This window comes from Passer domesticus, chromosome 5 (genome assembly GCF_036417665.1).
Source record: "Passer domesticus isolate bPasDom1 chromosome 5, bPasDom1.hap1, whole genome shotgun sequence".
Lineage (NCBI taxonomy): Eukaryota > Metazoa > Chordata > Aves > Passeriformes > Passeridae > Passer > Passer domesticus.
The window spans coordinates 72,399,511-72,424,025 of NC_087478.1; the positions used below are offsets into that span (position 1 = coordinate 72,399,511).

The following is a 24,515-nucleotide window of genomic DNA, read 5'->3' on the forward strand; positions in this document are numbered from 1 at the left end:
CTTTGTACATTTGTTATATTTAACATGCATCAAGAAAAAAATCCAGGAGAGGTATAAAACAGCTGTTTTCTAAATATACATTCTGAGGCAGGTAGCTGGGATGGAAAATTTCTGCCCAGACAGTTTAAGTTTAGTAAAGTTGTGAACAACTAAAAATGAAGGTCTTAAAATAGGGAAGCTGTTGGATGGCCTCAACAACAGGTTATTGCCATAAAATACACTTTTTTTTCTCTTCTCAGTTGTTGAAGAAACAGATGTTACACTAACAGAATCAAGTCAAACTGAAACACACACTGTAACTAGAACTTTATTTTATATCCTGGTTCTGTTCAGATAAACAAGATAAATTTATTTTTACATTTAAAGCACAACAAAGTCTTGTTACGCAATTCTAAACAGGGACTTCTGCTTAGAGTCATAAGCCCCACCTTTCCTCCTGTTCTCTCAGAAAGAGAAAGCAAGTGTCAGGCACTGCAGGCAGCACTGGTCATAAGCTGGATACAGGCAGATGGGCAGTACTCAGAGGTAGTGAATCTTACATTGATATAAACTGATCCTGCCCCTGATTATTTGCAGGGAGATTCAAAAATTCCTATAAGAAAAAAAAAACCAAAAACGCCCATCTGAAAATTTCAGGCAGTGATTTTATCTGTGCCAACACCAGGAAAGAAAGACAGACAGACAAAAAGACAGACGGTGGGGGGGTGGGAATAATTCAACCAACTGCTGGTGCCAGCCTTCTTCAGAGCAATGAAGTAATTTTAGAGACACTTCTGTAGGAGCGTAAAATCCAACCCTGCAACTGTGCACAGGACTCGGGACACACAGACACAGACAGAGGCACAGACACACACAGACACAGAGGACACTGGACAACAATGTGAGAAAATGTGGGAGCTGGCAGAACTGGTTCCTCCATCACCTTGGGAACATGCAAGGACAACCCCAGGATAACTCCTGACAATTCCTCTTTGCCACCCAAGCTGTATTCCTGGCAAATGGTGTTTTGAAGTGTTCCTTCCCCTGACACATACCACATCCACACAGAGGGGAACACAGACCCAATTTCTCTGTCCTGCACTGAAAACTCCCACCGTATATCCCTGCTTTTGAGCTAGTCATGTCTCCTGACTGCACTAACTTAGACTAATTCAGTAGTTTTAATTACAGAGGGATTTACAGCACTGCACTACAGTGCTCTCTTTTATTATACCCACTGTTTCTGCTGAATCTGGGTGCACTCTACATACAAAGTTGCACATTAGACAAATTACACTGCACATTAAGTAAATCTCTCTCTAGAAATAGGATTAGATGAAGAGGCAAATCTTCCTCATTCCTAGTGCATAAATTAATATCTACAAAATCAATATAAAGAAAGAGCTCCATATCAATTTATGAAAAAATAGTTTAAACATACTCCACAATTAAACATATTTATGTAGGAGATGCATTCTTCTTCTCCTATTTTGCTTAATAAATAAAACAGCTGGTCCAAGGAATCAGGTCAATCAGTGTCTGGAAAAAGCCCCATTAAAGCTGCTATATAACCTACTTTCTCAAGCTGCATAAGGCATCCTGATATTGAAGAGGCAGAAGTCCATGCATAGACAGCAGGGATGGCTCAGCTTCTGGCCCCTCAGGGTTATGGAGGATATTTATCACAGAAGACAACAGTAAGTGAGATATCTTGAAAAGATCTAAGGAGATGGACTCTGAAGGACCACAACAAAGACAACATGATGCATCCAGACCTGTACATAAAACAGAGCTACTAGACTTGGGCACCTAAGTTCAGGTCATCCAACAGGAGACGGTGAAGGCCCAGATTTTCACATGTGTTCAGATCCCCTCAAAGCTAACCTAGCCCTGCTGCCACAGTGGGTGATAACAGCTCTTCTCAGGGCACTCCACAGCTGCATGGTTCCATCCCTCCCATGCCACGTGGGAGGGCGAATCCGGCAGGGCCCAAAGCTGTGGGCGTGTTCTGCGGGCACAGAGCCTATTCCAGTGCAGGCAAAAACCCCACTGCACCAGCCCTCCTCCTCCTGCACCACACACAGCACACAAGACGCAATGCCCAGGCCCTCCTCACCTCAGAAAACATATATTCAGTAAGTTTGAAAATATTTTGCGAAGGATATCACAATCCACATCCTCTAGGGATAAAAATGGAGCCAGAATAAAGTGACTTGCTTAAGCTTTAAGAGCAAGGCAGCATCAGAATTCGGAAATGAAACTTCCTGGTCCACAAACCTAGGTTTTAGCTTCTTAAATAAGGATTCTCTTCCCTCATTAAAAAACTAAAAATGGGAAAAGAGGGAGGAATATTCTGTAAGGCAGAATGAACTTTGCTCTCAGGGGACTAATGACCAGATAGACTTTTTTTTTCACTTCTCACCGCCATTCCTCTGCTAAAGTTACAATAACTTCAAGGACTATGCTTCTTCCTGTGTCAGCTCAGCATCCTTTTCTTAACCACCTGAAGCCAGAGATCATCCTTCCATGAGAGGAGATTACCTTCTTGCTTTCAGTCTCTCTGGACATCCTTGCAACATCCTGGACTGAGACTACTCTGCTTTCTGCATTGTGCTGAGGGACTCCAAAGTCTTATCCATTCATCCCAACCCACAGTACGTGGCAGCCTGAAAGGGTACCCTGGAGGTAAAACCTGGTTGTTCTCTATTAATTTTTCATTTTAAGAATGGCTCCAGGGAAAGGAGGGAGATATAGGTCAGAGATTTTGGGGGCTGATTAGTAACTCTGTACATCTTCCTTCCTTTTTTTTTTTTTTTTCTCTTCCAAATTCAGAAACAGAGGGTTTTCCCTCCGTGTTTCTCATTTACTCCTTGAGCATCACTGGCATTAGTCAGCAAACTCCTGCTATTTCCTCACAAGCCTCTGACACTTGCAGAGTGACTAACCCCCTCTGCACACACTTCGGTTCTAACAGTTGCATCTGCTTTTTTTCTCTCAAGAAAAATGGATCTCGGCATTGCACAGGCGCAGTTCCCCCTGTGGTCACTGTAAGGGTGACAGGTCACTCCCCGTGAGCTCCTGCTGCCAGGAGGCTGCAAACACCACCATTTTTCATGCACGGAGCTGAAGAGCCAGGAGGTGATGGCAGGGCCTGCCTTCAGGTCACTTCATAACTCACCATCAGAGTAGCAGTGTCCCTCAAACTAGGAAGAAGTTAGCTCCTGCTCCAAGCACAGGCACGTGGAGAAGGCAGTGGAGGAAGCCTGAAGCCACCTGGCAGCCACCTGCTCTCTCAGGTGACACTGCCTTTGCATCAGCCTTGCCCTCCCAGGACCAGGAGTCTCTGCCCTGGTTATGGTGCCTGGTGCCTGACATGATGTGCAGAAGGCCTCAGCTGGGCTTCTGAGGCACGAATACAGGGTGAGTGAAAGCACAGCTCCTTGTGACTCAAAGCCACCTCATCAGAGCATGACAGAAGGCTCCTCCTGGCCAGGTGGGCTTGCACAAGCTGCCCACCCACAGCCACGCTCACAGAAGACCCTGCATGCAGCTCATGCTCACGCAGGCGTACCCACAGACCTGCCCACACTGTGCTCTCAGTGCTGCACTCGAGCACACAGCAAGTTTGTTGTGTCCACCTTCCCAGGGGGATGCCAAGAGCTGGAAGACCACTCTCCCTTACATCCAACATGCAAGGAGGATGTCTTGCCCCCAGGGCAAGGCCATGCCCTCAGGTAGGAGCTCCCTGCTGCCACCCACACAGGAACAATCCACATTCCAGAGCAGAGCCCATCAATAAGGATCAGTGGGAAGGCTGGTGAGCTTGGTGCAGGAGAAGTTCATTCCCCATTTAACCTGGACACCCTCACCCCATTCCCGCCACCCTTACCTCCGTCCCCATTGTAGGAGAGACTTCTGCATTGCTGTGTAGGGAGGCATGAAAATAAACCACCGGCTCCAGTGCCACACTCCCTCCTGGCAGATCTGTTTCTCTCTTCTTAACTGTTTCCAAGTGCCTGGCTGTTTTATAATCCCTAGTGAGCATTCCCTTAACTCCTTCCTCACTGAGTCCTTCCACTCTCCCTCACTCGTTCTCTTCTAAAAGGCAGAAAAACCCAAGGCGAGGTAGGGGGTAGAGAAAGAAAAGGAGGGGGCCTGAATCAAAGAGGGAACATCTGAATCAAAGAGGGAACATCTGAATCAAACTGCACATATTAGTCATTTCCCCAGCCTTCTCTTACACAGACAGACTGACTCTCCTGTTAATGTATTTCATTTTTTTTTCCCCATGGACATTTGTGTACCTTAGAAACTTCTTTGCTAATCTCCTCCTTCTTTTTCATACCATGAGGTCATATGCTTCTGCTGGTAGCACGACTTTAAATCACACAGCAGCTTGCCCTTTGAGGGCTGAACAGAAATCACTGTCTTAGATCACAAGTAAATATGAGTTGATGGCTTCAAGCCCAGTGTCACCACCACCCTACTTATGCATATTGCAAAATTCGAGAAGAATCAAATGCAGGTACTGCTTCCCAGTGGAAAGGACTTCACCACTGCAAGGGCTGTGAGAGTGCCATGTGGAGGGGCTTGTGCAGAGGAACACATCCTCCCTGTTCCCAAGACGTGGGACTCTGCAAATGCCCTGACGTGACGCTATGGGTGCTAAAGGCCACGCACTGTGTGTGTCAGGGAGTCACTTGGCCCGGGACATTTTGGGAGATCACGGCTGCACTTGGCCACAAGGCAGCGCAGGTCGCTGTGTGCCAGGGTGTGCTGGCAGCACGGCGTGGGGCAGGACAAGCACGGCGACCCAGCAGCTTTGGATTTCATAACCACCACTACGTGCAAAGCGATGTCACAGAACGCGCCGGTGTTTGCGCTGCTCCTGTGAGCGCGTGAATCAAGAGGACGGAGGGAAAAAGCATCAGCTTTCATGTGTCCCCTCTCAGGTGGGAACATGACACCTGCAGCTGGCTGCTGCTCTTCCTCAGAGCCTGTGGCTCCTTCTTCCAGCTTCTTGAGGTTACCCCTGACAGCTTCCACTCAAAAGTTTACCCAGGTATCTTCTTCCCTGACAAAATGAGCTATTCAAAACGAGCTATGTCACACAAGGCTGGGCCGCAGGGCTTTTAAAATCGGTTCTGCTGATGTTCAAAGGGAGCAGCTTGCTGTGCAGAGGAGTGGTAAAGTTAATAGCAGTAGGATCAGCACAAGCTCTTACCCTGCCATCTGCCTTCAGCTCAGCCAGGCTTTCTGCTGAACAGCCAATGTGGGCTGGGGCCACTGGAGTGAGCAGCAACTCACTGACATGAAAGACTGCCTGGGTTAGTTGATTAAGAATAAGATTACGAGTACAGGAATCCTGTATAGTGCTGGTACTGACTCAGTTCAAGGATTTCATGGGGATATTTAAGTCCAGTTTTCCAAAGAAGCCTTTTATTTTGTGCAGGTGGGTGTTTGTGTGACAGCTTAAACAAGCCCCATGAACTGATGACTGCAGTAACAGGGGTCATCTCTGAAACTGCTATGCTTTCTTCTTTGGCCACCCCCACTAGAAAACAGGGTGTCTCCACAGAAAACTGTCTCACTCCCCTGAAATGTTTAAGTCCTTTGCACATACAGAGCTCTGGAGGAAAGACAGGAAGCCCACTGGAATGGACAGGGATGCCTCTCACAACTGTGGGTCACAGATCCCTCTCATTCTGCTTTGCGGACTTATTTTAAGTGCTGGCCACTGCCAGCAGGCCCTGACAGAGGCTGCTCAGCTCTGCTCCTGCACATTCAGATTGACAGCTGCCTCAAGAGTTCTCCCTCTTTTTAATAATAGAAGAGTCACTTAAGGCTTGTGGATGACCTGAAAGTACCAACTGCTGACCCACTACCCAAGTCTGAACCTTCCAGTGCAACCATGAAGAGCAGGGCTTGGTCCCCTTGAGGGATGGAGAGGGCAAAACAGTTCTGCAGGCCCATAACAAAATACTGAGATCCCCTCTGATGTCATGTAATTCTGCAGTAATACCCTACAGCAATTTAAAGGACTGCTGCAGCTGATCTCCAAACCCAGAGACAGCTGGAGGGAGCAGCAAAAGGGTGCTGGTCTGGAAGGAAGATGGGGGATCTGGGATGAGTGAGGGCACAACCTGCCTGATCTGAAAGTGAAAAGAACAGAGATGCCCCTCCTTCCACAGATGGAGGGAGGAAAAAAAGCAACATGAGTGAAAAGCCTGGACTTAATAATGAAAAACAATAGCTCATCATTTATTTTCATATCCTCTCACTAATGCTGGCATAATGCTAACAGTGGAATTCTTATGGCATGCATGTCATGCCTGCAAATACCAAGTGAATTACTTCTCAGCAAGGCTATGGGCTATGGCACTGAGCAGCACGTTCGTTACAAACGATTGGATGATGAACGACAGTTCCCAAATTTCTCCTTCACAATGCTCCTTGCATTAGTTGTAATTTAATGAGTGAGAGAGAGAGAGAGAGAGACAGAAAGTTTTGGCTCAAACCGCAGAAATAATACTGCCTGCTGCTGCTTCCCACTGGGTCTTGTATTAACTCACACCACCTCCACCTCCTACTTCTCTGCCTCCTCCCTTTTCACACCTATCCTCAGGTGCTAAAAGTCGTGTCATGAAACCCATCAGCATGGCAAGGGAGCATGCAGAAGCCCCCAAGCACACGCATTCCTTCTGGCTAAAAGGTGGGAGAGGACACAAACCTCTCCCTCTTCTCTGCCAACACTCAGGGCAGGCTGGGGTGGTTCCTACAGCAGCCAGTCTCTGTGCAGACAAGCCACCAACTCTCCTTTGGTTCCTTCCTCCCAGGGAGCCAGTGCAGGTGAAAGACACCGAGCTGGCAGTTCTGGAAACAGAGCATGAAACACACACGGTATGACCCATGGTGGTGCAGAGCTCCCACCACACATCCCTGCCAGCATGGTCCTCGTGCCTTCCCAGAGGGAACCACAGCAGGGTAGCCCAGCCTCACCCTCACCTTGCAGGCTGTCTTAGCTGGTTTGTTGCTCTTTTAAACAATTTTGAGAGCTGGTAAGCAGCCAGTAAATGTGAACAAAACCTTTGCTAGGGGGTAAGGCCTGCAGCAGTATAAATGTGCCATCATTGGTGACCCCTAGCAAAGCCAGCAATCACTGCCATGCTGCCTCCTCCTGAGCTCTTGGGTAGATCTGTACTTTCAACTTCTTCAGGGCATAAATCAAGCCCCTTTTCTTCACTCCGTGGACCTTGACACAAAAGGGACAGCCACAGCAGCGGGGGCATCTTGCAGGTCTCTGCCCTGGAAGGAGCCTGACTGGCCAGTGTCACCTCCCACTCCTCTGGCACCCTGGTGACAGAGCCTGTTCCCCTTCACGTGACAGGACATTTATCCAACAAATGACCCTGAACATACGGTTCACACCTGAAACAAGACCCACCGTGTGGGGTCTCATATGCTGGGCCAGAAGAAAGCTGAGAGGCCTGATCTGAGCAGCAGACTTATGTTGTTCTGATTTTTTAAGATTTTTCTAAGCCTTCTGATGTTTACATTCTTGTAATGCACTTTCTTACACACTTCCTGTAAATAACTTACTGCTTTGTATTCTTTTATGGAAGAGGAGAAATTTGATAGACTGTTGGTTTGTCCAGTGTCATTGGAAAGGTGGCACTTTCACCCTCCAGTCCACTGTCACTTCTGGAAATCTATAAGTGTTAGAATCAGAAAATAAACTTCCCTTTTTACCTTGAGAGCAACAGCGTGTCCATGTTGTGTTATTTTGTGTCTTATAGTGACAGACTTACAAGTAAGTGACAGCAAATATCACTACTACTCTCCTGGTGTATCCAGTCTCCTCAGCATTTCCCACTGACAGAGCCTAAATGACAACCATCCACGGATTCCTACCCCGTGGAGCACCCAGAATATTCCTTATCCCTTCTGTGCCAAATGTAATTTAAAAGCCCCCCTCCCACATTTTGCAGTGTTTTTAAAAAAAAACAAATCCAAACAAATTTTACATGTTTCTGAAACACAGGCATAAGCAGAGGAAGGGAAAATGCCCTTAAGGATTGGAACCAAATGTGTTTGTGCAAATGAGACCCAGGATTTACAGTTACCTTCCAGCCTCCAGCAAGTGCTACAGTCTTAGCTTTGACTTAAAAACAATCTGTTTTCTTGTAAAGGTTGAAAAACACCAGTCATATTTTCTCTGGTGTACTGGCCAAAGTCCCACAGCCGTGAGTGGGAGAGGAGGGTGGACACTGTGTCACAGGACACTCCCAGGGACACGTGCAGACACAGGTCTGTATGGACACACAGATGCACATTTGTGCTTCCCAGCAACACAGCAGGCACGATGCTGGGGGCCACCACCTTTAGGAACTATATGGACACAGATTTGCCTCTTGTCAAAATCCCCCTCCAAGCCACTCTGTGGCTTTCTGAAACCTATGGCTGTGCTTTGAGCAGTGACCAGACTCTGAAATAAATGAAGACATGCCTTGCTGAAATGACCCTAAGTGAAAGCAACAACACTTGGCACAAATAAATAAACAAGCAGCATAGCTGCAAATCAAAAAGGATGAAACAGTGAGCCTCATCACCCTGCTGTGACTAACCCTGTGCTGGGCAGCTCACCCACTCCAGCAGCATGGAGAGCCATGCATCCCCCCAAGGGGCACCAGATAAAAGGGGTCCCTTTGCAGACAGCAAGTGTGGGGAGAAGGGGACACAAGAATGAGAGGGAAGGGGGGGGCTCTCATAACAGGACCACCACAATGGCTTTGTGGCCTTTAGGAGCCTGGCACAGGGGTGCTGTTACCTGCTAGCAGCCTGCAAAGAGAAGCAGTGACCAGGCTGGAGTGATGAAAAGCAGTTATCTGGGCAGAACTATAGGGATGAACACACCTAGACAGATGCAGACCTGCTGGACTGCCAGAACAGGCCTGTTACTGCGACAGCTTCTTTGGGCACACAGTGCAAGCCACAGCTGTCGAACTGCCAGCCACATTTATCACATTCATGGTTTAAAACCCAACCAAATCCAACACTTCTGCTGGAACCAAGTTCTTCTGAAGGTTCCTGGCCCAGCTGGGAAGGCAGAGACTGTCCTGCCCCTTGGTTCCCCTCCTGATAGGCTGCTGTGGCTCAGGAAGGGTGAAGCTCAGACACAGAACTCAGTGTCACACTCCAGCTCCCTTTAAGCCTTCAAATTGGGGCTTACACGGGGCTTAAGTGCAGCCTGTCCCAACACAGGGTTGGATTTCACAGCTCTCGTGTGCTGCTGGGTTGCCACTTCCCACTGAAAAGGGGATGAGAGCCCTGCAGGCAGCCTGGAAGGCAGTCCATCCACCCAGACACCCTGAGCAGGGGATGGGGAGCACCGTGATCCCTGCAGCCCTTCCCAGGTCCCTGGAGGGTAAAACAGGAGGGCTGAGATCACCAGGATAGGCTTCTGCTTCCCTTGCCTCAGCTACCCAAATAATTCCCAATACCTACTTTTTCAGCAAGCATTCTGTGGTAATGTTTTACAGAATGTTTGATCACCTCTGTGATCAAGCCTGTGCTCTTCTTCCTCCACATCTCTGCTGGCCCCCCACGGCTCACTTTGGCCCCCGGGGTGACCACAGAGCCCCCGCCCTTCCAGGCCATGGGCTGGGATGCCTGACATGCAGCACTGAGTGAAGTCAGCATGGTCTCGACACACGACATGCTGCGTCCTCAGCCATGAACACCTCGGGTGGGCTGGTCACCCTCCAGCAAGGACAGCTGAAAATGACAGGGCTGGGCTGGGGAGGGGGCAGCACAGGGGAAGAAGCTGCCAGGAACAGAAGAAAGGACACAAAACACGCCAGCAGAATAAGAGCCCCATCCCCTTCACAAGCCCTCCAATAACAAGAAGGCAAGAAGGACAGGAGTACCACCCACAACAAAACCCAAATGAAAAACTATGACCTGCAACTTGCTCCAGTGATGCCACATAACAACTGTGGCTAGGAAACACACTTCCTAGCTCACCAGCAGTGCTGCCACAAGCATCTGCTTTATTGTATGAAAAGCATCAGGCATCCCCAGCCAAAATCATGCCCTCTCCTGCCATTCACTCAAATCCCATCTTCTTTTTCCCTCGCACTTTATTTTCTACAGGCAGCAGCTTTTTGGCAGGAGTCTCTGTGTCTGTTTGCAACAGGGCATGGCAAGGAAAAGCAGACGTCTCCTCGTAAAGCATCCTCTTCCTGAAACCCCTTCAACCCTTCCTGGCTGAGAGGAAATGCAAGGATTGGTAATGACTCAAGTGCTCCTCCGGGAAACAGCAGTGATTTCAGAGGAACATGAAATAACTTTTAAGCCAAGCCTCGTCCCGAAGAGGGGAACTCCACACTCTATCTTGAGCTCATGGTTGAGCATGCACGAAGCCAGGTGCCCACCGGCAGAGATACTGGAAAATATACAGCTCCTTTAATGAGGCAGTCTCAGCAGATAGGTTGTAAGTGATACAGTAAACACATCTGAAGGGATACAGATTCCTCAGGGGATACTGTATTTCCATACAGACCCCTGGTTACATCCCACCACTGGCTGAAGTCTCAGAAAACTGAGGATACAGAGATAGACCTGAGACGCTGTAGCAGAGCTGAAGACATATCCAAGAACTGGTCCAGTTGGGCCACCAAAGTGTGGCACTGGGAGAAGACGCATTAAAGATGCCTGCCAAGCAGCTGTTCTGCATCAGGATAGAGATGAGCTGGTGGATGTGGATTACAGATCATTCTCCTTCAGAATGTCTTGAATGATATTTTTCTCAAGCTTGGATTTCTAGTGACCCTTTTGTTCAGCCTGAAAAGTCACATTGCTTGAAAAAAAAAAAAAATCTCTTCCTGCCTTTTACAGGCAGAGTGGCAGTGTCCCCTCCTGAACACACCGTGATTTACAGTCTTCCCCACTCACACTGGCAACACAAGCCCTTATGCAGAGACTGCAGACAGCACTCCTGCCAACACACACTGCCACAGCATCGCTCCACATAAACACCCTGCATTCACCTTGCTTATATTTTCTCCTGCACAGGCTGTGACAGCTCACAAACACACACAAAGCCTAATTTATATTTATAATAAATCTCCCTTCTTCATTCACTGCAGTGGAAAGGAGCCCTGCCACAAATACAATTTGCTAGAAAAATGGTGTAACAGCGCTGAGGAGAATCAAGCCCATGCTGTCTTCCACAGATAAAGGGGATGACACCACACCAAACACACGTGTACACTCCTAGAGGTGCCTACAAACACGGAAGGAGTCCCACACACACACACACACACACACACATACACACAGACATTCCCCCACCTGTGCTGTCACACACGGTGCTCAGGAACAGCACCTGCTGTCCCTTCTGACTCGCACGTGCTTTCAGGCAGCACAGACTTCTGCAAGGTGCACTTTCATTACACAGGTGCTCACAGCCTCAGATAAGCCACAGGAATATGGCACTGCAAGAGAAGTGCTGTCATCATCAATGGGATATGCTTGTGTCTGGGTCTCACATGTCCTTTTCAGGTGGTGCAGCTGTTTTAAAATGGGGGTTGCAGCATGTTTCTTATCTCCACTTGCTAAATACACACATATTCTGCTGTTGAAAGAATGAAGAGGGGGAGTTAGGTGGGAAGGCAGGTTTCTGGTGGTGCCACTGACTGTACTACAAGAGATGAAGAAATCCTTTTCTTGTAGTCATGAAAAAAATGTGATCCCCAGTTTCTTTGTAGACTTGGAGGATTTATGAGGTCTTTGGTTTCTCCATGCTATCCACAAACTGGCTGTAGCCAAGAGCTGTATTTTTGTTTTAATTCAGTTTCACAGAAAAGGTGAAACTTTTTCATCTCTCATCAAAAGACCTTGTTGCCACTTCCCTAACCTCCACCACCCTGAGGCCTGATTGTGGCAGGTGCTCCCCCCAGGACAATGTCAGCCTGTTCTGAAGCTGGGCCTAGTGTGCCATGTGGGTGCTTGCAGGGGAAGCACACCCAACCAGTCCTCTGTGGTCTCTACTGGCTCCCAATAAGCTTCCATTAGGGTGACTTAACTCCTAATTCCTGCCAAGGTCTTGTGTGCTCGCGTGCCTTCTGTACAGCTCTGACTCCTGATGGCCTTGCAGAGTTTGGGTGACTCAGGCAATTCGTGTGATCTGCCACCTTCTCTCCATCCTGGCAACGCTAAGCTTGACCAAAAACTTCACTCTGCATCACCACCGAGCACACCAGCAGCCTGCCCAGCTATCAGAAAGTTCCTGTGCCCTGACACGTTGGGAGCTGCAGGATGGGCATCACCTCATCCCAGCACTGCTCACTGCTGACCCAGGGCTCTCATTCCCACCATGGAGAGAACACCACTGCACACTGCCCCTGCCAGCTGGATTGCCAAGGTAAGCTGACACACCAACCTGGCACTGCTGTGCTCAATCCCTCCACTTCCCTCCTCCCTGGGGCACCACAGTGCCTCAATGGGGGATCAATTCTGTTCGTCAATGTTAAGGAGCTCAAGTGTGCCACCAGAGATTTTCGAGTTAGAGACGACTCTACTCCAGGTATTTTAAAGACTAGTAATGACTATTTAAGTCCCCAGAAATTCTGCCACAAGAGGAAGATTAAAGGTTGCACACACACAGAGAGCTATGAGGATATCAAAGACAGTTTTCTTGGAATTTTTCCTCCAGCTTTTGAAGTCTAACATCTAAATAGGAAAGTAGCAATGATGGCTGGAAATTACCACTATTTGGAGGTAAACCAGAGACCTGCTGAAAATCCTTGCCAATCTATGTGGAATTTGTCAACACTAAATGCTGCCTTGGAGAAAATAAAACACCATGTATTTTAGCTGGACATTCTTCTCCTCCAGCCTATTGCTTCAAGCAAACAGCCTTCCTGCCATCATACATATGGAGCAATATGGGCACTCACCCTTCTGCAATCCTGCTGCTGTCAGCTCCTGACAGAGGGATAGCCCAAAGCCATGGAAGAACCACACAGATGGTCAAAAACCAGCCCACAACCCATCCTGGCACAGCTCTTCCACAACCACCAGTGTGAAAAGCTAACCCTGGGATGAGGCTCAGACCACTCTCTGGGCAGGCTGAAACAGTCTAGAGATCACAGTCCCCCAATATCCTTCTGGGTACTTGTCCCTCTTCTCCCCGTGCCACCTCTGGCTGATTTCAGCACCTGTCACATCCCTTCTCAAATAAAGCTGTGAGCTCTCTGGGGCAATACCATGTCACAGTTGTCCATTTTTTGGAAAATCTGCAGCACAGAGATCCTTGACTTCAGATCCCAGCTGCTAGTGGCTATGAATAATTGGTAATTAAAGTAAAAGTGAAGCCATACCAGGGGATTGTTGTGCCTCTAAGTTTTCTCCAGACTACTCTCAGGAGACACAGGAGAGCTACCAGAGGTAAAAAAATAAAACTCAGCCTACTAGGTTTACATAGAGACCATCAAAAATATGCGTCTGTATTGTTCTGACCTCCAGATCTTTTTTCCCTTCACATTTTCCTAACCTTTAAAAGGCATGTAAGATAAACAGAGAAGAAGCTAGGCAGACAACATCCTTGGAAGAGATGTAGGAATATAATCAAGCCCTCAGACACACGCACACAAACACCATAATTTATCTCTTCCTCCTCCTGTTTGATATTATCCTCTGTTCTAGTATCATAATCTGTTGCTATGGAAACAGCTATGATGTCACTACAAGAGGTTTATAGATGCCTTGAACAGGAAGGAAAGGTACAAGATGATGGGAGAGGGAAAAAAAACCACCTACAAACAGCTGCTGAGCAGGAGATGTTCCAGGAATGGTAAGTGTTAACAAGGAAAAGATAAATACTTTGACGTGTTGGAGCTGTTGCAGACAAGAGCAGAATATAAATCACACTTTAAAAATAAAGAATGCTTACAAATTTTGCCTGGTAGTAAAAATACTCTGGACAAACTAAAGGACCTTCCTGAAAAAAACAAACTTTCTTTGAAATGTTCAGCAAGTTTTCTGGGACTGGATATTCTCTGAGTAATGCTGCTAGAGTCCAAGTCTCCACCAAGCCGCTCCATCATCTGCTGTAACATTCCCTCCCAAAGTGTAACAGCCCATCAGTGCAGCTATCAGTCAGGGAGCTTGCTGGCTATTCCCCATCCTCTGTATGCCTTTACAACCTGTAACCAGAAAAAACCCTCTTGTCCTCAAGCAAAAATAAACAGAACCATAAAATTCCCTAGCTTGAAAATGACCGCTAAGATCAATGAGACGAAGAGTTAACCAAACACTGCCAAGTGCACAACTAACTGTGTCCCCTAGAACCACATCTTTACATCTTTTAAATACCTCCAGAGATTTTTAAACACCACTACTTCCCTGGGCAGCCTGTTCCAGTGCTTGACAAACCCTTTCCATAAGGAATGTTTTCATAAGGTCCCATCTATATTTTCCCTGGTACAACTTGAGGCTGTTCCCTCTTGTCCTGTCACTTGTTACCTGTGGAAAGAGGCTGCCCCCCACCTCCTTACAACCTCCTTTCAGGTGGTGGCAGAGAAAGATAAGGTCTCCCATGAGCTTCCTTTTCTGTATGCTAAACAAAGCCCTCTCTCTCAGCTGCTCCTCTTGCACACAAGATCCTTCAGCAACTTTGCTGCCCTTCTCTGGACATGCACCAGCACGTCAGTGTCTTCCCTGCAGTGCTCCTGTGCCTTTAAGATTTGTTTCTTGGAGAACATCCAGCCTTCCCGGACTCCTTTGTCACTCAGGTCTGTCCCAAGGGACTCTATCAATCTGTCTCCTAAACAGGCCAGAGTCTGCCCTGTTCAGAAGCCCAAGGTAGCCCTTCTGCTGAGCCCCCTCCTCACTTCTGGAGCACTGAAAACCAACCAGTGTACCCAAAGCAGCCTCCAAACACCACACCACCCACAAGTCCTTCTCTGTTGGCATAACACAGGCCCAGCAGGGAGCCTTCCTTTGTCTGCTCACTCACCAGCTGTGTCAGGAAGTTATCTTCCACACACTCCAGGAACCTCCTAGACTGCTTCCTCCCTGCTGCTTCCTCCCTGTGCAAAGACATACTGAATCCACTAGATCACATCCCGGAGCAAACAAACAACCTGACCCCACACTGTAAGCAAAATAAGAGCTCTTCTTGCTCTCTTCACCCAAGAGAACAACCATAAGCTTACAGACTCAATGCCAAAGATGCTGACACACCTGACACGATCCTAGAGAGAGCAGTGTGCTGAGCCTCACATGCTTGAGATGTGCCCAGCCTCTGGGCCATGCACATCCATGTGCAGGAGGATGCAGGTGTGGTTCCCACCCATGAGCTCAGGTGCTGATGACTGGGTCTCCGTGCTTGTAACTTTTTTTGGCCACCCTGACTGGTGGTGAGAGTACAGCAGACATGATGACAGAGAGGGTACAGCAGTCACAAATGTCCTTAAATACATCATGTGCAGGCTGAGGGAAAATTCAGCATGATGGGGAGGAGGAAGGAGGACAGCACATTAAATTTGTCCTGCACAGACACCATTGTCACGGGAAGAGCAATGGCAGAGAAGGAGGAAACTACAAGGATCTCAGATCAATGAAAAGTGCTGGTGTTTCAGATAATCTCTGTCCCATCAGAGTTTGCTGAGCATGGTGAGCAGGATCAGAGATTTTAAGTGAATGCCACAGCATCAGTTTTGCCTCTGCTCAGCTCCAGATGGGGAATCCCCAGACAGACTTTCTGTTCTGCCTGTGAGCATCAGGATATAGGTAAGTGTCTCCTGTCCTCACTCACCATCTCTTCCAAAGATATTAGAGACAACTCCAGGGGAAAAAAACTGGGAGAGACTGAAGTCTGAAGAGAGTGGGAGAGACTGAAGTCAGTAAGAGCAACTGCAGAAACACTCCAAGATGGGATCTTCAGCATTTCACTCAATTTTCCATTCCTGCCAGCCTTGGCTGTGCCATCCTCAGCCCCTCAAGATCTCAGGAATCATTTCCCTCTATTCTGTTACAGTCACTTGCCCTCATCTTTGTTCCCCACATGTCTCTCTCCTCCTGTTCCTGCCCTACTGACTTACTCCTTCTCAATCTTCAGCCCACCCTTTCCTTTCCCAGAGCAACCTCTGTCACAAATGCTGTGGAAAACCCACACATTCTGATTTCCTCTCCTGAAAGTGCCCCGACAATTTGTATGAAGCACCCTCCTGTGTCTGCATCTATATGAAATGCAAATCCTTTGGGGTGGTAACCATCTACCTCTTCAGGTCAATGTCATGCCTAGTACAGTAAGGTTCTGCTTTTGCTTGGCACAGCAAATACAACTGTTATTAGGAACACCTTAAAAGCACCAAAGTAGAATAGGTATGAAAACAATGCCAAGTGTTGTGTGTGTTTTCCAGTTTCTTTTATATTTTGTGGGCAAGGTTCTCTGTCTGGCTTATATGAAACCATTTCTTCTCTTCTGTACTTTATATCTGGGACTGCAGAATTGACAACGAAGCGTACATCAATGAATAAATAAATAAATTGAATAATTAAATTGGCAGGTGACATCAAGCAGGGGGAATTAGAAATCGGGGGAATTAGATAATTCAAAACAATCATGACAAATTGAGAGGTACAGGATGACATTCAAATGGGACAGATCAAAAATCACACGCTTAGGTAGGAAAGTCTACCTCCACACATACAGGACAGAAAATGGTTCATGACGCATCAGACTTCTTGGACAGGATCTGTGAGCCTGGACAGGATCTGTGATCCTTGGACAGGATCACAGCACATCACAAGCTGCACGGAGATGAACAATGTTACGATGCAGAAGTTAAACCAAAGAGGAGCACTGACTGTAACAGACACAAAGGAACACTTCTGCTCTCCTTGGCCAGCACAGGACCCAAATACAGCACTGTGCTCTGGCAGTGCCATTTAAGAGAGAGACCAGCTGAAGGGAGCACAGAGAACCGGGAGAATGGTCAGAGCTGAAAGAGAAAAGATACAAGAGAAAGAGCTGAAGAATGTGCTCAAGATATGATTTAGTCTAAGGAACACAAAGGAGAGACATGACAAAGACAAAGGAATAGTTTTCCTACACCCACAGTTAAAAGGACAATGAATCAGAGCAAGCAAAGCAGAGAGAAGCTACAGAGGGGGTACAAACTTTTAAGTGACAAAACAAAGGGCAACGATGACATCCTGGACATTCTGTGGATTGTCCACGCATGGGGAATATGCTGGGCAAGCCTGTTAAAGAACATGCTGGACAGGCATTTGATATTCTACTTTAAAACACTTTAAAAAAAAAAATCTCTCCTTTGCCCATTTCCTATGATTTAAATGGTTTTGGTGAGAGGTAAGTTTCTTTGGCATTTCAGCATAGTCCAGAGCCCAACCTGTCAGCCTTCAGGACCAAAGGAGATGTTAGCCTGCAGAGTTCTGTCAGGTAACACCATTGTTCCAGGTGTTGCTAGCACCTTTATGGATTGAAAGCAATCAAGAACAGAGAAGGCAGCTGCCCTTCATGGTTTCCCAAGTATCTCTGGCAAATACCAACGTCTTGTGGGATGACCTTTCCCGCTTTTCAGGGAAGGAGCTGTATGTGACTGCTCTTATTTTGTCCTTCCAGAGACAGACATCAGCACAGGCCCTGGAAGGTGAGCAGGACAGAGAACAACATGTAAATAGAGTGAGCTTCAGCCTCTCCAAACATTTGTCCAACTCAGTGATGCTGAAGAAAACCAAGGGAGCAAACTATGGCACCCTTCACCCAGCATAAAACTCCCTCTCACTCCAGAACATGACACAGACAGGCTAACGCTCATCACGTACAGACCCTGCTTCCCCTTGTGTAGCTCCCTGGGTTTCACTGACACTGCTGATGATCTGTATCAGAATCTAGCTCAGGAGCAGCTCAAGGCGTTCACTTCTTGAAGATGCTTCCCTTTGGCCATTCTGCACATGTCCTGTGAGTGAGCAAAAGTCTGTTCTTTAGCATCATTCTGCCATTGACCTGATCAGACAGCCACTCTTTATACAGCACCTTGAATGTATACAGCACTGCATAAATACACATTATTACAGCTTATTGTTACTTCCATTCAATAAACAAATCCTAATGGCAGAGACAACTTTTTAAATTTAGTCCTGACTGTGGATTTTCCCAGGTATTTTGAGATGTGGAAATGCCTTTGCTGGCCTACGGAGGCAGAGGCTGCTCCTCCACTCATGTGCGTGGGCAAGTGTCACTAGAAGTGGTTTTTGCTATCAAAACTACCTAATTCTGAAGGCTACCTGAATTCAGAAGTGCTCCCAAAATAGAAGAACTTGTGATTTCCTGAGGATGGACCTCAGTTTGCCAGTATGGCCAAATGAGGCAGTAATCAGGGGCACTCCATGCTCCAAATGAGGGGTAGCAGTAACATGCCTCTACTCTTCCTGCATGACAAACAAACTGCTAAATGCCATGTCTGGAGTGAAATTATCATCTGTGTTTATTTTCAAAAGAAAAGGTGAATTCTGTACTGCTAGGGGAAGTAGTTTCAAAAGAGAAGTCTTCCAGTTAATTACGTTGGTCCACATTAGGGTATGTAAACAGCTCAAGAAACAGCCTTTTCTCTAAACAATGCTTAATTCTCACTTCTTGTTATCGACCAGTTATCCTTCCAAAAGTAACAGAAAGACCTATAAATAATATTTCGCATTCAGAGGGCAGAGATTTCTTAGTAAGGATGAGGAAACAACCTCATTTTACAAATGGAGTGATTAAGCTATAGAGGCCGTGAGTCAGAAAGGCACTTCAGCATGCGGCCAGCTTTAAAGACATAAACAATCCTAATGAAGTCAGCAGCACTGTCTGTGAGCTTAAATTTAGGCACGGACCTGAAAATATCTTCTTAAATTGGGATCAGAGAGGAAAGGTGTCGAACCTTAAAAAAAAACAACCCAGCAAACAAGTCTTAGCCTACCTGCTCACTACAGACACAGGGATGGGGACACCATAACAGCTGTAAGCCAACCACTGAATGCCTTTGCAAACTCTTCTCGGGGTCCTGCCCATGGGCAGCACTATGACAGTTGTCTTGAGTCCTGCAGCTAGAAGAAGCTGTCTCATCTGCCTCATACTGGTGACTTAGCCTGGTCTGAGCAGAAGGTGACTGCACTTGACCTCACCATCTGGCAGGACAGCTCTAACACCACCACCTGGGACCCACTTGGTGAGGTCCATGATCAGGACAGGGATCTACTTCCAGGCCCAGGTCACCAATCCTGTCATGATTTGACTTCCCAACTGTCCTCCTGACCAAATATTCACATGCTTTTATGCACTACTGCTGTGATGTGGCCAAAATCGGGCTTTATTCATTTAGCCACCCAAGTCCATTACCTATCTCCAAATACATAGCCTAACTTCCCAGGGCTGAGCTTAAGTTCAAAAGCCCCACAGGCATCAAGGAGGTCTCTATGCTGTTCCCCATCAGTAGAAGAACCTACACTGAACATCAGGCACATGCAGAGGCAGCTCTTATCCCATTTAGATGGAACCAAATCCAGTGGTCTCACAGCACCAGGGCAGTAAATAACAACCACTGAGCAAATGGAGAAACCTAGTGATGGAAAAATGAAAATTATTTCACTTCCCAGGCCAGCTGAGGTGTCCAACTGAAGCCAACTGGGTCTTCCCCACCTGTTACAGCCACGAAGAGGAATGCACTGCACAGAGTCCAAGGGCTGGTGACTGTGGTGAGTAACTGAGCTTGCCTCTCTGTCTGCTCACCCCAGCCCCTGGTCTCAGCAATGCTCTTTCCCCTTCTGAAAATAAACCAGCATTTTTTACCCATTACATAGCAAACTTGTTTAATCACTAGACACAGCAGCATGATAAGAACAATAATTTTAACTGGAGGGGGCTTCCTGTTATCCTGGCTATAGCCATATCCTGAGCAAATAAAAACTTAGGCTTTTAGTCTCAGCACTGACATAGCTTTAGTTCTGGTTATTATTTCATAAACAGGAAGTGTCTCAGAGTTATCATCTCCCTGCATGAACTTTGGGGTAAAGACCTTTACTCCGCCTCACTGGGGCCACCTCCCTGACGAGCAAGTTTTGTGTGCTTTGGTGAGATTTAAGGATGCATTCGAAACCCAGCAGGGCTGGCCTGTTTCTGGCATTAAATGGGATCTGATCCACAACGAGTACAGGGTCAGATTTTCCGGCTTTCCCGGCCCCACGTGTGACAAGGATAGAGCACAGGCAGGTCCCTGCCTGTGCTCAGCTCCAGCAGCCGCACCGGTGGCGAGGTGCAATTTACAAATATTACCCAGATTAATTCCATGAGCCACCCACATAGAAAACTACCGATGTGGCTGCTAAAAATACTCCCTGAATTGCAACAAAGTTGTCAAGAATAAGTAAGAAGCTAAGCGATGAGGAACAAAACCAAAACAGAGGTAATCACTGTTTAGAAAATAAAGGTTAATACACATAAATACCTCTCTTTACGCAATTGTGAAGGATGCCAGGTATGAGACGCCACGGAAATCGCTGGAGACACCCATCCTAGGCAAAAATCCACCCACAGCCTGTGATGTCTGGCAAACTCCCCTCTTAAACTGGGGTCTCTCCTGGACCATAGAGCCTGGCTCTGCTCTCTGCACAGTAGGAAATGTCTCAAGGTGAGTGCACAGGTGAGAGGAACAGTGCCTAGAAGAGGGCCCAGAGAACCAGATTCTTGCCTGGCTCAAGCCATTCAGCTTCTCTGTACCAAGCCAGTACAGCCACTCCTGATGAGGCCACATCTCTGGTGCTCAGAAGGATGGCAGCCACTAGTTTGCCCCGAGTCTGGAGGAGAGGCCATGTAGGATTACACCTGATGAGGTCTGCTTTGAAACCCAACTCATTTCCTTGTACAGCTCACAAACGAAACTAAAAACCAGGTCAAACATTGCACAGCAGTGTTACTTCTGTTTTGTTTCATTTGTTATATTTTTATGTCCTTCATTTTACTGCTAAGCTCTCCACCATCCAGAAAAAAAAAAGAAGGATGAGGAAAAACCCAGAAGAGGCAAAGAGCAAAACCTCCAAATTCTTTAAAACAAATGGGAAAATTCTCCTGGCACAGTGTGTGTGGGAGAGGATTTCACACCAGATAGTCACTTATTTATCATGCCTCGCCTATTAATATCAGGTGAGGCACCATTCTGCTTCCCAGAAATGGTATTTAAGCCAGCTGCTCTGCACAAGCACACACCACCCTCACCTGCACGTCAAGAACGCTGGGTGACTTTCTGCGTGTGCTCAGTGTTACCAGTCACTTCAATTTCTACTGGAACCACTTCATAAGGCCTTTGAGGTGTCACATTTCCTCCCAGGGTGCTTTTTCTGTCAAAGAGCCTATGTTCTGAAATCGGTACGGCGGGGATACGGTTTCACCCCGCCTGGCCTGCCTTGCGGCGGTGGCGGTGGGCATGCATGTGTGCCACCGAGAGCGCTGGGCCGAGGGCAGGAGCAGCGCCCACCGTGCCCGCCCGTCGCGGGGCTGATCCGAGCCCTCGGTTCCCGAGCTCTCCTCAGCGGCCTCACTCTACCTGATGCTCCAGAGGAGGGCTACAGACCGAACTGCCTGTGCACACAGGCTCGCAGGGGAGGATGGCAGTCCTTGCCTCCCTCCAAGGAGGAAATTGCATCCCCTGCGATAAGTAAGTTTTTATCTATGCACTGCGATATTGCAGGGAATTCTAAGGACCTCTCACGGCAACTAGGAGGCGAAAAACAATCATTAACCCCTCCTCCACCTCCCTCGAAGCCATTCAGCAGCAATTTAACCCGCAAGCATACATCAACACAACAGAGATAAAACAATTTCTATCAGCCTTTACGCTATCTCCGGCTCCTGCCATTTAGGATATTCACGTATTTTGAGGCTAAAGGCATGCTGCAGAGCCTGGCCTCAGACCCTTCCGTGTCTGCTGCGGGTAATTTGTTTCTACGGGTCACTTTCAGGGTATTTTTTCCCATCTGCTCTCTTTTTCCAGTCAGGCAGAAGCAGGGGCGCCGCTGAAGTTAGGATGCTCTAAGGAACCGCTAAACTTCCACCGCACGCTCCGGTGCAGCACCGCCGCCCCCTCCTCAGGAAGAAGCCGGCGCCCTGCTCGCCCCGGCAGTGGCCGAGGCCTCTTCCCCTCTCCTCTTTCCTTTTCTCCCCTCCCCTCCGCTGCCCTGCCCGGCTCCGGGGAGGCGGCCGTGCCGGCGCTCGCCCACTGCGGCGCGCCGGGAAGGGGAGCGCGGCCGGGCTGACCGCAGCCGCCTCCGCCGCGGCTGCTACGGCCCCGCCGCTCTCCGAGGGGCCCCGCACCGCCCCGCACCGCCGCCGGATGCGGCCCGGGGGAGCGAACTTGAGAGCAATCGCCGCACGACCCCGCCGGCCGGGAGGGGCTGGGGGGGCTCCGCGGCCGGCAGTGCGATGCCGGCCGGGCCTCACCGGCCCGGTCACACCGCGGCGGGGTCAGCCCCGGCCCCGGGCGCCGTCGGGCGGGGGCCGGGCAGGTACGCCCCGGGCTGCGGGCTCTGCACCGCGGGGCCGGCGGCTGCGGCGGGCTCCCCCCGCCCGCGGCGGGGCCCCGCTGCCGGGGGAGGCGCCGGGGCGGCCCGGGCGCGGGGCGGGGAGCGCAGGGGGTGCCCGGCCGGGGCCGGGGCCGGGGCCGGGGCCGCTCGGCGGCGCGGCGCGGCCGGCAGAGGGCGCCGCGGCGGGCTGGCCTCAGCGGCGCCCCGGGCCCGCCGCGGCCCCTCCGCCGGCAGCGGCACCGGCACCGGCACCGCCGCGGGCCCGGATCCCCGCCGTGCCCGCGCCCCGGCGGCCCCGCGCCCCGCCGCGGGGAGGGCCGGCTGTGCTCTCCGCGCTGAGGGAAACGCTCCTCTTTGTCTGCCCGCCTCCGGCGGGGTCCGAACTCCGAGCAGCGGGTGAGCCCGGGGCTGCCCAGAAATAACCCGGCGGGCCACCGGTAACTTTACACCGCCCGCCGAGCCCCCTCCGCGCGGGCGCCGCAGCCCGAGCTCGATTTCCTCCTCAGATAAGTTTCACCGGCCTCGCCATGGGGAGGAAAGTAGCGTGTCCCCGTGCCGCCCCCCCGCCCCGCTCCGCGCCCCGGGCTCCGCCGCCGCGGAGCGAGCGGCCCCGGGCGGGATGGCGCGGCCGCCGGGGGATGTCCCTCCGCTTTATGTAACGCTGCCCGGGCAGCGCCGAGCCGGGAGGGGTGACGGGGAAGGGTAAATGCGTCGCGAGGGGATTTAAATTAACCTCCGCACATCTCTGAATTTTTCTTTTTGAAGAGACACCCTGTACTACACATCGATCTAACACACACAGCTGTATATATACACACACAGATATATAAATGTATATATATATATATATATAATTATTGTGATTTTTTTAACCTGAGAGAAACTAAGTTGGGGTACTTGGGCTTCTCGCCGCAGCCCGGGCTGGACTGAAGCAGAAGCCAGAGGAGCTGACAGCAGGCTCCAGCAGCCCCGTTCCCCGCCGCCGCTGCCGCGGAGTCCCCGCGCCTCGGAGGAGAGGAGCCACGGCGGGGGGAACTCCTGGGAAACCGGCGAACGGAGAGGGGTAGCCGGTCCTGGGAACGCGAACTGCGGCGAGGGGCAGGCAGGCAGCAGGCACACACACACACACGCACACAGACACACACACACACGGAGGCGCAAGGCGAGCTCCGTCCACCTCATTGTTCTGCTCGGCACCGGCACGGACTTCACCCACCGCCCCCCGCCGGGGACCGAGCGCCCGGGACCGCGGCGCCGGGGAGCGGCAGAGCCGGGGGGCGACCCGCGCCTCGCCCCGCTCCCGCCGGGCGCCGGGCAGGGCGATGGAGCCCCGCCGCCTCCCGCAACCCCGGCCGGGGCACGGCGAACGGCGGGCGGGCGGCCGGGGACCCCCTGCTCCCCGCTCCCTCCCCCGCTGCGGCCGGGCCGGGGGTGCCGGCGGGGCGGGCCGGGCCGGGGCTTACCTTCGTACATGGGGGCCATCGGTGCAAGGACGCCTGTTATTCATGGCAACGCCGCCACGAACGACGCGAGATCGCAGCCCCCCAAACTCAACACACATCTGCCATCTTGAGCGGGTGTCTCTCGGCGGAGGCGAAGCTGCCGCCTGCCTTCTGCATCGCTGCCCACCTCAGCGCGGGGGGAGCCGGGCACATCCAGCCCCGCTGCCGGCCCTCCGACGCGGCCGGGGCGGGCGGGCGAGCGGGCGGGGGGCGGCGGCGCCGGGCCGGGCCGGGCCGGGCCGGGCCGGGGCGAGGCGCGGGGCCGGGCAGGGGCGGCGGGCGGCGGGGCCCCCCCGGCTCGGGACGGCGGCGCTGGGGAGGGAGGGAGGGAGGGAAGGAGGGAGGGAGGGAGGGAAGGAGAGAGGGAGGGAGGAAAGGAGAGGGAGGGAGGGAAGGAGGGGGGCTGGCGCCGTGCCCCCGCTCTCAGCGCGGCATGGCTGCGTGTAC

The 24,515-nt window shown here is 50.2% G+C and overlaps 1 protein-coding gene across 2 annotated transcripts in view; it reads right to left on the reverse strand.

Annotated features, from left to right (window-relative positions):
* Positions 1 to 24,465, reverse strand: part of HIPK2 (homeodomain interacting protein kinase 2) — a 126,228-nt gene extending 101,763 nt beyond the window's left edge. Inside the window, exon 1 of one of the 2 annotated variants that reach the window (XM_064420986.1) lies at positions 24,030 to 24,465. In XM_064420986.1, the coding sequence (XP_064277056.1) occupies positions 24,030 to 24,048 (19 nt within the window). In that variant the 5' untranslated portion in view covers positions 24,049 to 24,465. Of the gene's footprint in view, positions 1 to 3,868; positions 4,022 to 24,029 lie in introns of those variants that run through there. The other variant, XM_064420987.1, reaches the window with a different exon arrangement.
* Positions 24,466 to 24,515: the final 50 nt, after the last annotated feature.